General features: G+C 38.9%; 1 protein-coding gene across 5 annotated transcripts in view; it reads right to left on the bottom strand.

Annotated features, from left to right (window-relative positions):
- Window positions 1-17,186, bottom strand: part of RASAL2 (RAS protein activator like 2) — a 392,722-nt gene that overhangs the window by 14,036 nt on the left and 361,500 nt on the right. For 3 of the 5 annotated variants that reach the window (XM_043923124.1, XM_043923121.1, XM_043923126.1), the window contains 6 exons: window positions 15,106-15,250; window positions 14,237-14,473; window positions 12,315-12,516; window positions 10,081-10,280; window positions 8,226-9,087; window positions 617-751 (listed from right to left, as the gene is read on the bottom strand). In XM_043923124.1, the coding sequence (XP_043779059.1) occupies window positions 617-751; window positions 8,226-9,087; window positions 10,081-10,280; window positions 12,315-12,516; window positions 14,237-14,473; window positions 15,106-15,250 (1,781 nt within the window). The remainder of the gene's footprint in view (window positions 1-616; window positions 752-8,225; window positions 9,088-10,080; window positions 10,281-12,314; window positions 12,517-14,236; window positions 14,474-15,105; window positions 15,251-17,186) is intronic. The other 2 variants (XM_043923125.1, XM_043923123.1) reach the window with 1 other exon arrangement.

Genomic DNA, 17,186 nt, shown 5'->3' with positions numbered 1-17,186 from the left:
AAATAAACAGAAGCTAGTTGTCTGGTCAATTAAATGAGATAATGCTGTACATGACGTCAAGGTTCTTGTGTTATAATCCTTTTTCTTCATGTCAGCTTTTCTTAACAAAATGAAACAAAACTGAAGCAATAATGTCTTTTTTTTCAGTTTTTTTCTTTTGATGTTGATGTCTTTTAAAAATCATCTATAGCATTACAAATTCTTTATCTAGAAAAGGTGAAAAGAAAGCAAAAAAAGGCAAAATCATTACAAAGATATAGAAAGGAAGTCTAGTCCAAGGTAATTTTGGACATGTTGAGTTATACAGAAACACTATTCACCTAAAATGACTAGAAATGAATAATATCGAGTTTTCTTGAAACTCAGGCAACCCATATTTAAAAAAAAAAATTAGAACACATTCTCCCCTTGCAGTACAGCTTGATGTCAACTTGATGAACATCTCTACATATTTTCACATGCAGCCACTACTGAAATAATATACACGGATATGCATAGAAGGGTTAACATAAGAGGTGAAACTGAAGTTGGGGAGATCACTTTCTTGGCTAGATAATCCTGTGGGTGGCCTATCACTGTGGGGACAGTAAGTCAATAAACGCAGACTACATCCTACCTTCTCAGCGTGCTTGGCTTCATCCTGATTTTGCTCAGTTTCTTCCACGTCCTCTTCGTACTGCCCATTGTTCAGAACCCAGGCAGCTGTCCTCTCGACTGGGGACATTGTGGCAGAGTCCACAGGTGACTGAACCTGCATCAGAAATACCTGTTAGCATTTCCCAAAAGAGTTCATCTGCAGTTATGTTTCACAAAGGCAGCTATTCTTGGAAGGCATAACTGTGATTCCTATTTTCTGATAAATGCTCTCAGTTCTAAATAGTATTTTATTACTGCCAGGGTTGGGGGTGAGAGAAGAGGATATCCATTGGTATAAGAATAAATATTCAGAAATATTGTAAACAGAAATCACTTCTAAGAATCTGCCTCCCCACACCACCACCCCCCCCAACCCCCAAAGAGGAAAAGCCAAGGCCTTAAAACTGTTAATTAGTCCAGTGGTTTCGTTAGGTCATTACCTAATGAAATTACAGTGTTGACAGAGGAGAGAAAGAAAATGCAACTTGATGGTTGATTGCTCGGGTGAGGAAACACCTGTTTAACCAGGAATGCTTAGGAACCAAGGAACCGTTTAATGCTAAACAACTCACAAGGTAGCTAACCGATTTATATATTAGAATGCCAGATTCTTAATTTTCACATCAGCCATTTAGGGAAAGAGAAAAAAAACACTTCTCAACACTGGTGTTTTGATATTGATAATTTTTATAGAGCACTGACTTCTTGATGGGTTAAGATCCATAAGTCCATATTTTACCAGAAAGTTTCTTGATGAATATAGCATCACAACAATGTATATCAGCCTAGTCCAAGGAATATTTCTATCCAGTTAGGATAGCTAGATAAATTGCCCTTTTGTAAGGGCAACTGAAAAGGATGCAGAATGAAAAGAATTCTGGCCTTGAGTAGCAACTCTACCACTTACTCTGTTCCTTAATCTCTTAAATACTTTTTTCCAAATCTATTGAGTAGGGTTACCACCACCATCACTACCTATCCTGAGCATCTCTCTGGGGGTTCCGAGGATTGAATAATACAATGTATGTAAAAATTCTTGAAATCCCATGGGCAGAGGAGCCTGGCATGCTACAGTCCACGGGGCTGCAAAAAGTCAGACATGACTTAGTGACTAAACAGTAACGACTGGACATTAGTGCTTCCTCCCTAAACAAGGCTGGAAATAGACCACAAATTCTTTTTCTCTAGCTCTTCTGAGAAACAGATAGAAAAAAGCATTTTTTTTTTGTAAGTTAGCCTTTTTATAATTAAAATAAATTTCTATTTTGAGGAGAATACTCTATATATAATTGGAAGGATTTTTCTCTCTCATGCAGAGCTATAAGCCTTAAGAATCTTTATCTTGTTCTGGAAGAAAACCTGGTTAAACTCTAAATATATAGATATTTTAAAATAAGGGGTATTTTGATCACTTTGAGGTTTAGAAAGACTAGATGAAAAAAAAAGTGGATGCAAAGGCAAAAAGGTTATTTGGGCAGAATTAAAAATGCTCATACAAAAGTAGTAGGAGGGACTTCCCTTGGTGATCCAGTGGTTAAGAATCCGCCTGCCGATGCAGGGGACACAGGTTCAGTCTCTGGTCAGGGAAGATCCCACATGCCGTGGGGCGACTAAGCCTGTGAGCCCCAGCTACCGAGCTGCAGCACCCCAGAGCCTGTGCTCCCCAAGAGCAGCCACAGCAGGGAGAAGCCTGAGCACTGCGGCGAGAGAAAGCCTGTCCACAGCAGCCAGGACCCAGTGCGGTCAGAAACAGACACAAAGAAACTGAAAAAGTATGAAGGTGTTTCTTCAAGATTTGAAGAAGAACCTGGTTTGGTTGATTTATACAGATTATGGATATGCATCTATAGAAATGGCTTCATGCCTGAGGTACACATAAGCAACTGGGAATGAACTTCTAGAAATTCCTTCTTTAAAGCCATTTTCTCCGCTGTGTCTTAAACTTCAGTACCCTCAGTTCTCAAAGTCTACCTTCATCTCCACTGTGGTAGGTATACGTCTTATACTTCATTCATCTGTGTATCATTCTCATTACTTTTGTCATAACCACATTATCACTGACATTTATTATGATAAATAATAAAACAACCATTTCCAGTTAGCTAAGCAATATTATCAGTAAAATCATGAGCTTGATGTTTTATATATGTTTATAAATAATTTATATTAATAGTCAAATATTTTTCTAATATACATTAAAATAATTACATGATTAATTAAATACCTTGTATGCTTAAATAACTTGGAGTATCACACTTTGGGCACACTGATCTATAGAATTCATTTACATTAAAATAGGCAATAACTATCTACTTCAAAAGTTATTATGAGAAACAAATGAGATAGCATATAAAAGCAGTTTGTAAACCACAAGTTACTTCACACACACACACACACACACACACACACACACACACCCTAGTTTCTCCCTCCACTGGATTTTGAAAGTAGAGCACAATACATTGCTTTAGTATTGGCAGAGAAAAATAGTTTAACAAGGGGTTTAGGTTTTACTTGACATATGTACACCTGAAAGGCAAAATATTATGGTTCTGAGTCTTTAAAAATTAATAGAAAGTCAGTACTTAGAGGAGAAAATACCTTTTTAATTGCATAATCTTATCACTTTACCACATAGGGTACGGCAAAGCTGCTTTTCTGTGAAACCAGGATTTTTCTATTCAATTGCTGCTTGAGATAAAGTAGTTGCTAAAATGAGTACCTTTGCTGTTTGTAATTTATAACTTCAAGGAAGGTAATTCAATAGCTTTCTGCTTTACAGTTAACAATATGTTGCTTGAAAGAACTTTCTTTCCCTGTGATTTGTTATAAGTAACTAATTATTGAGTGCCAATAAATGCACTACAAACTAATAGTATCCCTAAGAACATACTAAGGAGAGATCTTAGCTCCTAGAAGCATATTGAAAACAACAACTTCTTAGGTAATCCGGGCACTAACTGTAAAGTGAGAAGTTGTAAAAGCAAGAGTTAGTTCATTTCACTGGTGGTGGTGGTAGCTACCATATCATCAGGGGGACTATGTCCAGTGAATTATAAGAGTGTACAATAGGAACTGGGCATTTCAACCTATTCCTGTTTTACTGGTTGAATCTGTTTTTCAACCAATTCCTAATATATATTCCTAGCACTTTGCATGGCCTACGGGGCATGTATGCTAAGTCACTTCAGTCGTGTCCAACTCTTTGTGACTCTATGAACTGTAGCCCACGAGGCTCCTCTGTCCATGGTATTCTCCAGGCAAGAATACTGGAGTGGGTAGCCATGCCCTCCTCCAGGGGATCTTCCCAGGGATCAAACCTGCATCTCTTATGTCTCCTGCATTGGCAGATGGATTCTTTTACTAGCACCACCTAGGATATCCCATGGCATATGGTAAGTGGTCAGTAAGTTTTGAAAAAATAAATCAGACTAATGTAACTATTCCTTGTATTTATGATGAAACCTAGAAAGGGCTGACTAAATCTCTGCAAGGAGATCAAACCAGTCAATCCTAAAGGAAATCAGTCCTGAATATTCATTGGAAGGACTGATGCTGAAGCTGAAGCTTCAATACTTTGGCCACCTGATGCGAATAACTGACTCACTGGAAAAGACCCTGATGCTGGAAAAGACTGAAGGCAGGAGAAGGGAACGACAGAGGATGAGATGGTTGGATGGCATCACTGACTTGATGGACATGGGTTTGAACAAGCTCTGGGAGTTGGTGATGGATAGAGAAGCCTGGTGTGCTGCAGTCCATGGGGCTGCAAAGAGTTGTACACAACTGAGCGACTGAACTGACTATAAAAATAGAAAAATAATACTGAACAAATAAGAAATAGTTCTCTATACTGGAAGACAATGGAGGTGATTTTTATTTAAAAATTATTTTTTTATTATAATATATTCTTCATTTGAAAGAACTAAATACTGTCTTTTATATTTATTCTACTGGTCTTATGAATGCTGGTCTTACTTCCTAGACTCTCAACCCTTGAAGCATGGCACCATATGTCACAGCATTTTGTTTCTGAATGGTAGTGACTATGTCATTGTGCAATGGATGCTCAATAAAATATCATCCACTTACTATTACTTTGGATTTTCTTTAGAATTCATACCAAGGTACAATTTATCACTAGGAGAAAGATACCCTACGTTTTTCCTCCAATCCTTTGGAAGTACATCAAAGGGCTTTTCCTCAGAGATTGTTCCATCTCCTTTATAAGATAACAAAATTTATTTCCTCTAGTTTACAGTCAAACAAATTGAGAAGAGAGACTGATAAGTTGCTTAGTTATAGCCTTCAGAAGAACATTTTCTCCACTGACATTCAACAGTGGGTCATGAAAGATGAAAAAGACAAAATGAAAACGAGCAGGAATTCTAACAGGAATATCATCCTTCTGAGATAGAGCTTATATAGGGTGTCTCTGGGGAAAATAATTTTGCTTTAGGGCAAAAAGGGCCTGAGAAAGCAGTTTCCATTGATCTTAGTTAGCCTGGCTATGCTTGAGGCTGACTGAGAATAGGTCAGTTCCCTGTTTAGTTACTAGACATAAATAAGACGTGTTACTTTCAACTTGTCCCTGATCTGAAATAATCAGGTTCCCCAAAATGAAGACCATTTCTGCTATCAACACCAAAGAAAGGGCTGACTAAATCAGTAAACTCTGAGAATCCTAGAAGAAGTTGGTTAGGGGAGGGTTCAACAAATCCCAAAGTGAAAACTGTAGCATCATTCTAATAGACTTGGCAAATACCTAGTTAAAAAGCATCTTCAAATTTGAATTTCTAAGGTTAGGTAACATACTATATCTGTACAACTCATATATTGTAAATAAAGTCTATTATGCACACAGAGTACATGACAGATCAAAAAAGATGAAGAGGAAAATTATTAAAAAGCTGAAAAGGGTCAAAAAATTAAAAGATGGCTTCCTAAAATATTCCTTCTCTGTAGATTGTTCAACTTCCTACTCAGTGGATGGAGAAGGACTGAAGCTAGTTACACTGTCAACAATGGCCGCTCCTTTGTGCCAAGATACAAATGGAATTTGCATGGAACAAAGCCTCCAATAAGTATAAATGCCTGTAGAACAATCCCCACAAAGAAATCCTCCAGTATTGGGGGAGAGAAGAATTCTCCAGCATAATAATTTGCAATTTAAATATGTAAAGGAATTTATGTAAAAAATGTGCTGATTAGATAGAACATCAGAGGCTTCATGGGAATGAGATGAGAAAAGCAAGCAAGAAAGAAAAGGAACCAAAAAACAACATAAGCTTGAAAGAATAAACCGTCTGCATAGAAAAAGTCAGTGTTAGGAGAAAAAAACAGAAATTTGAGCAATCAAAATACAGCGATTTCCAGTTTAACTGATATGACAGTGGCAGTACCAGCAAAGGCACAACCAGAGACGAATATTTAAAGCTGTGCTGGGGCATCTTGCTGTGGCTACGCCCCACTTCACGCCGATGTAACAGAGACGTTCCCAAGCTCATTAATGGCTATGGCTAGAAAGCATTTGAATTGGTGTCTGAAGACCATTTGCATTTCCTACCTTCCATCCATCTGGACAGTTTTCTATTCCCACATAGAATCATGTAGTGCTTACATGATAGGTGTTAAATTTCCATATAGCGGAGATATAAATGACAGTCAGTTTCAGGTGGTCACACAAAAGGCTATTTAATTTACAATAAATAGTCAGTCTGAATCATGGATCCTGGGAATCGAGGACAATATGATAAAGCAGGGAAGGGTAAGCATTCTTCTTTTCTGTCTAGGGTTTGAACTAAGTCCAACTTCGAAAAGTAGGCAGAGGACCATCTGCCCTGTCTTGTCCCTCTCTGTCAATCTGATATTCTTCTCTACTCCTGATCTCATGCTTAGGGCCTTCATGTTGCACTCAATGCCCCATGTAGACACTTGCCTTTACACAGTACTCCATCTCTAAAATTACTTTTCTCTTCTCTCAATAAACACTTCAGTTCTCTGAAAGGGGCTGATCTCAACTAGAAGCTAGCATAAAAGCAAGTGTGCAAACTTATTCACAGTAAGGTGTGAAAGACTGATAGCTTCCTAACACTAATTAAATGTATATACAATATATATGTATACACACAAAAAAATATAGAGAAAAGCATCTTCATTTAAGGAAAAAGAGAAAATTATATAATATAATCTTTATGTAAATTTATATAGTATAATCTTTTTTCCTTTTCTTTAAATGAAAATGCACATTTAATAAAATGAATTGATGAAATTTTGGGAAATATAACAAAAAAAAATATGAAAAATTTAAGACGGAAGAAAAAGTATTTCTCAGAAAAACTAGGAGGTTTTGCCCAGGAACTTGGCTACCAGAATCTGCCTAAGTTTTTCATCCCTTCTTCTAGATTCTGTGAACATTCTAATTAGAAGAAAAAAAAACACACTAGTTATCGAAGTAGTGGCAAGGGCTCCGATTACAGCAGAGAGGAGGCAGAAAGAATCAAATCAGTAAATGCCTATCTATAAAAATGCAAATATATTAAAGAGATACATTAGTGTTTCATTGCAGTTTCCTCTGACCAGTGATTCTGCTGATCAAAGGATTTGTCACAGAACTTGTTTAATCACAAAGCCTTTGAAATTTTGGGAAATATAACCAAAAAAAAGAAAAATGAAAAATTTAAGACTGAAGTAAAAGTATTTCTCAGCTCCCTAATACAAATAAAGCATGATTAGTTTTCAAAAAAAATTCAACGAAGCTTTTTAGGGGAAGGTTCTTTTTTAGATGAAAGTAAGATATGTACATATGCACTCGAGTTTATTTTGAGAGCAAAATATGTCTACGTGCCTCAAAATGTAATACATAAGGAAAAAAATGATTAAATGCTTAAGAAACCTTTCTTATTTGTGAAGAAAAAAGTTTGATAATCTAATATTACATTTAGGTGTGATACTAGCTGGGCTTATCCATGTAAACAGAAAAAGAACAGATTTGCATAACCATTTAGTGAATACTTGTTAACCACCTGTGTTTCTATCTTTTGACCTCTCTCCTTTACCTTGCCACTACAGGTGTTAAGTTAAGTTTTCTAGTAATTTTTAGGAAAAGGCACTTGGGCTTGCTATTTTCAGAGGGAACTGGGGTGTGGAGTAGAGAGTAGGTATATCAAACTCTTGGCTCAGAATGTCAAACTTTAGCTTTGAAACTTCAGGGAAAAAAATGAGGAGGATCAATGTGCAGATTCCCAAAATACATCCTAGTTGATCTGGCCTGAAGATTTCATATCTTAAATTTCTAACCATTCACTCAGCATCACAGATCTGTGCTGGGTGCTGAGAGGTAGCTCAGCAGCTTGAAGAGATGGAAGGGCGACCCCGCGCCTGGATGTTGAGTCAGGCTACATTCCGCTGCCTCACCTAGCCAGAAACCTCCCAAACTTTTCATTTCCTCTTTCCATTAAAAGGTTGCAGAAGATCGTTTTAAGCGGAAACCCCGTTAGTGACTGCATTTCCCAGTGATGTATGGACAGAGACCCGAGGACACAGCAGGACCAAGCGGCGGGCAGTCCCGCTCTGGCGCTCGCCCCTACCTGCTGGGTCTGCTGCCTCTGGATGGCTCTCACTTTGGGGACCGGGCTCTCTCTGGAGGAAGAGGACTGCTGTCGGGACCGGCTCCCGTTCTGCAGGGGCTCGGCCACCAGAGCCGCCGATGCCACCGACATGCTCCCGGTGCTCCGCAGGGAGGCGCTGTGCGGCAGGGACGGCGGGGCTTTGGCTCGGGCGCCCAGCGCCGCCGGGTCCATCTTCCGGAGCTGGGTCTGCCCCGTGCTGTTCTGCCGTGGCAGGGCGAGAGGTATGTGTCTGTCGGGCACGGTGTGGCGCCTGGAGAAGTCCTCACTCTGCGTGCTCCGTTTGGTGAAGTCCTCCATGCTGCTGTTGCTGGGTCCGCTGAGTTTGAAGTCTTCACTGTTACTTTGGCTCCTGGAACTGGCAGTGCTTAGGTTCTCCAAACTGGAGTCCACAGAGGCCTTTGGCATTGCAGGAATGGGGTTACTGAGGTGATAGACAGGGTTCTGGAAGGACAGGGGCTGGAGGCTGCCTGGCTGGTTCAAGGCTGGGTGCAGGGGCCTTCGCACTTGGGGTGCACTCTGCGGGGTGCTCTGAGCCTCCCGCAGTTGCTTGATGCTGGCCACCTGAGTTATGGAGAGCTGGCTTCCGGTCAAGCGCATGGGCATGTCAAGCATCACAGATGTATGCTCCGCTTGGGCAGCGTGCGTCTCCTGAAGGTCCATGAGGGAGATGCTGCGGCCATTGGGAAGGCTACTTTCCTTTTCATCCTTTTCCGAGTAAGTCATGCTCTGGGAGGAGGCTTGCTGGACCAGCAATAACGTCTTTCCTCTGAAGTAACTGTCTGTGTTGTCCTGGCTTGGGGATTTTAGTTTGTGCAAATCACTGTGAAAAAAGAAAGGACCCTTCATCACTCCTGAGGCAAATTTAACAGTTAAGATTTCCTCAACTCTGGCATATAAACTCCTCAGAAAGCTCACAGGCCCTGGGAGCCTCACTTACTGGTTTCTAGGCCCAGATTTCATCATGACAATACTCAGAATAAGATCCAACATTTTCAGTTTTTCTCCAAAGGTGGGCGATAACACTGTGTAGAGCACCTCCATCACCGTCTTAGATTTTTACTAGAATTCCAATCATTTCCTAGTTAGGTTTTAAACTACCCGGGGTAGTCCAATTCATAGTTAATTAGTTGTCTAACCCTTCCAGAAGCCCTGAGTATACAACCAAAGGATCCCTACTATAGGGACAGGTCTTGCCAATATAGAAAACAAAGTCTAAGTGTCAACATTGTATCCACCTGTCCAGCTGAGACAGCCAGTTCTAAATTGATTTCAACTGAGGTTCTCAGATCTCTGAGTGATACAATACATGAAAATACCAATTTCATAGAGCCCTTAGTCTTCTATTAGGCAGGACATATGTTTTTTTAAGTCACTCAGTCCTGTCTGACTCTGTAAGACCCCATGGATTGTATTGCCTGCCAGGTTCCTCTGTCCATGGGATTCTCCAGGCAAGAATACTGGAGTGGGTAGTCATTCTCTTCTCCAGGGGATCTTCCTGACCCAGGGATTGAACCTGGGGCTCCTGCTTTGCAGGCAGATTCTTTACTGTCTGAGCCACCAGGGAAACCCAGGCTTTTTTATTTAAGTAAGTTTTTTGAATACAACTGTAAAAAGTATCATTTTAGGAAAAAAGTATCCTAGATTATGTGTATTATTATGACAAACAATTGGATTTATCTCAGAAGATTCTTTCCAACTGCTCATGACTTTAAAACTGTAAATTCAACAAGGAAGTTCGATAGATTTCCCCACAAATCTCTAAACATCATCTCCCTCTGAGGCAAGCAGTTCCAGTTCTTTCCTAAGTTCATACCTGTCAGTAGGGTCTTCAAATATTTTCTGCAGCCCAGAGGAGAGGCTTCCACTGACATTTGGACTGGAGTTATGCTCAGTGAAGCGTCTCAGTTGCTGTTGTATTGGTGTAGGATTAGTCAGAGATTTGGTAATATCAGCAAGAACACGAGGGAGAGGTCCCAATTTTGCCACGGTCGCCTGTAGGAAGGAATTTTCACCCTAATTGGATAATAAGCATTGCGATATCCACCACAGATTGTTTTTGGGACAACGATGCCATTGATGGAGGGGTGGAGGTTGGAGGGAAGGGTAGGTGTTTGCGTATGGGAGTGGCAGGTTCATAATGCATTGTTATGGAGCAGCAGAACCATGGCGTCGAGATGAATGGAGGAGGTGGAACAAGATGCAGCAGACATTGAGGAAAGAAAGGAAATAGAAATTAGGATTATGCAAATAAAAATTAAAAGACATGCTCAAAACAACCAAACTATTGCCATTCCAACTAAAATAGGCATGCAAAGCAAACTAAATCTTTGGGAGGCTGCTAGATCAAGGCAGGGGAAGGGAGGGGAAGAACCAAACACCTTCTAACCAAAAAGGACTTTAGGACTAGAGGACTGGCTAGTGTGATGAAACTTCCAAAGACAAGGGATCATATGAGGAAAGAAATGCATGCCAGCATACAAGAAGGTGATGCATTCAGGGGTCCAGAGCACTGCAGGCCACAGAGTTGATAACTGTCATCCGTTAGTCATTTAACCTTGGGAACGCTGACCTACGGCCGACTGAATTTGCATCAGCAAGACAATGTTTTTGTTTAAACAGCAAAATCAGGTAAACTCTATGAGATACCTCTAGAGGTACCTGCTGGTTCCCAGGACCAAACAGGTTAATTAAAAAGGAGAAAGTGTGTTTACACAGCAAAGCCTGTTAAAAAGACTCTGCCCCTGAATAAACCAGGTTGATTTCACAAGATATTGTAACTGTATCTGCAGCCCACTGATGGTGGTGTTCAGTGAAGAATAACCTTTTACAACTTGCTTTATCCATCTCAATCATTTTTTCCTTTGGGGAATTATTCTCATGGGGCCTTATGGGAACCTTAACCATTAGGTAGTTTTATGTGGCTGTCTCTGGGTTTTCCCTGACTCCTCCACACTTGGTGGACTCCTGGTTGAGGACAAAGGACATCTGAAGAATGTCTTTACTCCTTCGACTCTCTTGAGCCAAGATTCATATTCAAGGAATCTACCCTTAGCATAGTCGCAACTTAAAATCTAATGGGTCCATGAGAATAAGAAACAGTTTATTATTTTACAAATGTGTTAGTACCAGTGGACACTCTACCATTTATATTTCCTTAGGAAAGTGGTCTTTTTTAGTAGGTTTTACTCCCTTCTTCCCTATTTTATTGGTGTGTCATTTTTAAAGATAATAGGAAATAGAGGAAAATAAATTCTTATTACAGAAAAATAATTAAAATAATTTTGTTTTCTGAAGTTATTCTAACATACCACCACAGATACTTATAAAGTATCTGTGGCAAACAAAAACATCAATAAACAATTATTGTGATAAACCTAGCCAAAATATGTTAGACTGTTTTCCATAATAAATTCTATTCCTCTTTGCAAAATTCCAGAAGGAAGAAAATGATTGACAGGTATACATTTAGTTATTAATATGATATATAATTCTTGGCTTATAGTCAGAAAATAAATGATTAAAATGATCATTTTCTATATTAATTCACATCTACAGAGGAAAAAAATAAGGATTTTCAGATCCCATATATCTCTATAGACACCGATAGTTATATTAAACCCTCTGACTTGCATGATAAAATAAATCTCATGGTAAGTTACTTAAACACGATAGTTTTAGTACTTTTTTATGTCCACACTTTTGTTAGAAATTGCTATATGAGGTTTCATCTCATTCTACACTCCACGAATAACGGATCACACATCAATATCCAATATTAGTTTCTAGGCAAATACACACACATATTTTTAGAAATATATACCCCATTAATCAAGGTAACTATTTTAAAATAAATGTTGATAATTTCGTGGCTTTCTAGAATTTCCTTACTCAGAAATAATAACAATTTCCTCCCAGACTTTCAGGTCAAAAGGCTGCTTTCAACGAGCAGAAAGCACAAACATGATCACTCCGTAGACACTCTCCAGAATTCATGTGGCTTAGGCTTCTCTACCTCCCATCTCCCATTGCCCTTCCAGCCTCCTTTACCTTATCAAGTTGGGAAACTACTTCCCACAGTAAGGAATGCAAAACTGAAAGCTCTCGGCCCAAATCAATGTAACCATCAAAGCCTGGTGTATTTGAGATGGTGTCTGGATTAGAGATCTCCAAAAGAAAGCGCTTCATTCCGCCCCATTCATGCTCTAAAAAATCATTCATGAATGCCATGTATTCCTCTTTGTTACCAAATCTGAAGTAGAGGGAGAGAAAATGAGAAAGAACATATTCAGGAAAAGAGATGTGATCATTTTGAATTGATTTTACACAGAGCTATACTTTTTTTTTTATTTTGGGGAGGTGACTAATTTGTTTTATTATCTGTAAGTGACAAGTATTAAAACATACTTTATTAATATTACATTAATACTCAAAAACTTTGAATAGCTTTCTATTCTCTATAGGGTAAAGACAAAGTCCTTTTCCCCTGGTATTTAAAGCCAGTATAAATGTTCATTATCAGTATAAACCTCAGTATACTAGCTTCTTCAAAGTGTCCCAAATATATTATACTTCTTTTCTTCTCCAAACTTTTGCTTATGCTACTTATTTCTATTAGATATATTAGATAATATTCTATTATTTCCTCTCTTCTTTGTCTGCCTAGGTTCTAGCTATCTTCTGGGCCTCGCTTAAATCTGAAGAACATGTTCCAAAATAAACTAGCAACAATTTTTATAAGAATTAGATCAAATATGGGTAAACATAAGATTTCTCTGTTGGCATGTATGTAGTGCACACAAAATTAAACTTGTGCACTTTCAAAGAGCTACATGCTAGAAAACAATGTGTCTCATTGAAGTTCTAATTTTTCCTTCAATACATTGCTACTAGAAACATACTTAAGCCTCAATATTGAGAAAATCTGGGATCAATTCTGCCAGTGTGAATTGCTTCTCAGTGATTTCTTAAAATTATTTCCTATAAACTATAAAAATTACACAAACTTAAGAAAAATTTGAAAACACTGAAAAGTGGAAAGAAAAAAGGATGGCTGTACCAATTCAACTGCCTAAACATATCTGCTGTTTACAGTTCAGTGCATTTCTTCTCCAGCTGCTTTCTCCTAACTTCTTTTTGAAAAAGTTTAAAACTACAGGAAATTTCAAAGAATATACAGTGTACACCCATATGCCATTTACCTACATTAACCAACTGTTCACATTTTGCCAAGTCTGTTTTCACCTTCTCTCCTTCTTTTTCTGATTGAACCATTTTAAACTAAGTTGCAGACATAACCCCTAAGTACATTAGTACCTACTTCTCTAGAATAATGAATAATTCTTACACATACCAATGCCATTATCACACTGAAACTATAAGAAAACATTATTTATAAATCATCTCATATAGAGTTCCTATTTCACCAGTTGTTCCTAAAATGACTTTAATAAATTTTTTTCCAATTCAGATCCAAACACTGCATTCTCTCTTTTATCCAGAATAGTCCCCACTTCATCTTTTCCATTTTTCATGATACTGACTTTTTTGAAGGGGTCAGGCCAATTCCTTCCCAACTTTTTTATATTTAGGTTTTTGCAATATCATATTGGAGGATGAAAGCATATACACCATTTTGTGTCCTATCTCTTTTTTTGGCTATCTTTTTTTTGTCCCATCTCTTCTTTTAAATAGCACTTTTCATTTACCATATTATATCTTTATCATTTTCCATACTATTCATAAACACATTTTGTAGTAGTTGCATATATTCCATTGGATGCATGGATTAGTAATCCATTTCTCTACAAAGTGACTATTCAAAGTGATGTCAACCTCTTTGCTGTTTTTAATAACATCATGATGAAAATCATGTAATATGAGTGATAAGGTGCCCCATGCTCATCTAAAGGTTAGGCCAAATGTACTTTTAAGTGATGTTTTTAGAAAGTGGTTACAGTAGCTCCACCTACTTGGCAAAGTTGGCCAGGTTCTGGATGACCTTGGCAATGAGAGTCAGAGTCCGAGATGTGCGGTCATCAGGATACTCCTGCATGAGGTTGAAGAGACTGGGAGACATGATGGCCGGGCACAGAAAGCGGAGAAACAACGAGGCGCTGATGAGCCGCTCGCTGATGTCCTGCTTGCCACGGTTCAGGCACTGCTGCTTCCAGGATGCAAACACTTCTTTCAGCTCACGAGGAAAAACACTGGGGAAGAAAGAAAGACCAAATGTAAAAGTACTAGAACCCAAAAAAGCCCGGGTGGATCCCACTGTGGCCCCACAGAGTCAGGATATGAGGAGGGAATAATAGAGAGAACTCCGTCTGATGCACGGCTGAGAGGTGGTGGACAAATCATAGACGTCCAGATGGAGACCAGAAACCTGATGCTGTGAATCTCAGGAACGAGTGTAAACTAGGTTTTGCAAAGTGGGAAGACGGCATGCAGCTCCTGATTAATCCACGTGGTTTACTCTAGCTCAGCACAATCTCTCTACAGACTGCTCATCACAAATCTAAAATCTCACCGACTGCTGGTGAGAACAGTGATCAGAAATCATTAACGCATCTGTTTTGACACTATTAAATATGTTTAAAAGTCCTTAAAGTACTTTTGGTATTAGAGGATATGGTGTTTATATTCTGGGGAAAGATTACATTTATGTGGATAGTTCAGGGGGACTTCTTACAATATAGGTTTAGATTTTAGGCAAAACTGTATTAGGGAAACTTTCAACTTCTCTTCCTTTGGTTGGGAAACCACAGTTAACACTGGTAACTTTCATGAGGGAAAAAGGCAAGTTCCATGAGCAGGGGATGAAGCACTGACAGCACCTCACCAGTAAGAGTTGATGATCTTGCAGAAAGCCAGCTCACAGCACATTTTCAGGTTGCTCTGATGGTCCAGAAGTTCACTGGATGAACATTTGCTGGGATCCACTTCACAGTTTTCATCTGACTCATACAAAGCTTTGATGAACTCCCCTATTTGAAGAATAGAAGATGATGGATCGGATAACTATAAATAGTGTCTTCCTGAATATAACAAAAGAATTTAGGATTTCTGTACTAAAATGTGTAATAGGGAACTCTTTCTGATGCCTGACACAGAGGGCACGAAAGACTGTTCACAAAGGGTTATTGCTTTGGAATCTAAGATTTACCACCTCCTACATGTCATGTTTATTTTCTTTATCCTGGAAGTGGAAAAACAGCACTCATTAACATTGTCATCATGATATTTATAAAAAGAATAATGAAACTACTTTAAAAAATACTACAGCTTTACATCTTTTATCTGAAACCATGAATATATTTAATTAGCAGGAACTCATTAAAGGCCTCTCTACCTTATGAATAATGTTGTTACTATTTTAGAAGAATAAATACCCCAGGTCTGAATAAATAGCCCACCTATGCTTTTAAGGGCTAATACTGGTGCCAAACTGAATGCCAAACTCAAGATTCAAGTAAGGGTTTCTAGGCTCACCTCTCCTAATGGGGATAGTAATTCAACATAGCACATAGAACAACATCTCTTTATATAACTTGGATGTTTTTCCCAAAAAATTTAGTTTAGGTGCCCTGTTCATACATCTCATCCTTTGTAGATATATGCCCAGTATTTCCTGAAACAGCAAATCTTTACCTAATCTGTTTACCCTCCTCTATGAACCATACCTTGTATCTGTTCTGTTCTATGCTTCACGCTATTTTGTGCTTACTTGTTCACTCGTATCCTTCAGGATGAATACGACTGAAGATCAGGGACTGGGTTCTATTCAAGTTCAAATCCCAAGCCTATCAAATAGTTCCAAAGCATTGCTGCTGCTGCTGCTGCTAAGTCGCTTTAGTTGTGTCCGACTCTGTGTGACCCCATAGACGGCAGCCTACCAGGCTCCTCCATCCCTGGCATTCTCCAGGCAAGAACAGTGGAGTGGGTTGCCATTTCCTTCTCCAATGCATGGAAGTGAAAAGTGAAAGTAAAGTCGCTCAGTTGTGTCCAACTCTTAGCGACCCCATGGACTGCAGCCTACCAGGCTCCTCTGTCCATGGGATTTTCCAGGCAAGAGTACTGGAGTGGGTCGCCATTGCCTTCTCCCCCAAAGCATTGCAGGAGCTCAAAAATTAGTTGTCAGAGATGATAGTACAGTTTTCTTTTTTTTAATACGTCTTTATGAAAGAGGAGTAGGTCTTTCAAAGCTCCTTCCAAATCTGCTTATAGTAACTGAAGTTCAGGCTAGTTACTAATAGATATCATGGAAGTGAACAGTAATTTCTACAAAAAAATTAAGAAGCAGAAGCAATAACAAAGAGCATTTTCTATCAAAATGGCTAGTGCTAAGCTAAATGAAAGGTAAAAAAGATAGCTGTGATAGAGGATGGGAAGTGATTATTTGGAAGTAAAATGCTTGGAGGACAGGAATTTAAGTGATGCACAGAAAAGAAAGTGGTATAGAGAAAAATTGAAGGCTGTGGAACCAGACAGATCTAGGGTCAAATCCTGGACCCATCACTTAACCAACTGTGGGGGCCTGAAAAATCACTTAACTAGTCTTGAGTTTCAGGTGCCTTATTTGGAAAATAGCGTTAAGAATTCCAACCCAGCAATCCCACTCCTGGGCACACACACTGAGGAAACCAGAACTGAAAGAGACATGTGTACTCCAATGTTCATCGCAGCACTATTTATAATAACCAGGACATGGAAGCAACCTAGATGCCCATCAGCAGATGAATGGATAAGAAAGCTGTGGTACATATACACAATGGAATATTACTCAACCATTAAAAAGAATACATTTGAATCAGTTCTAATGAGATGGATGAAACTGGAGCCCATTATACAGAGTGAAGTAAGCCAGAAAGATAAAGACCAATACAGTATACTAACGCATATATATGGAATTTAGAAAGATAG

Source organism: Cervus elaphus, chromosome 14 (assembly GCF_910594005.1).
Source record: "Cervus elaphus chromosome 14, mCerEla1.1, whole genome shotgun sequence".
Classification (NCBI taxonomy): Eukaryota; Metazoa; Chordata; class Mammalia; order Artiodactyla; family Cervidae; genus Cervus; species Cervus elaphus.
The sequence above is the reverse complement of the archived record's forward strand: the minus strand, read 5'-3'. Positions and strand labels throughout refer to the sequence as shown.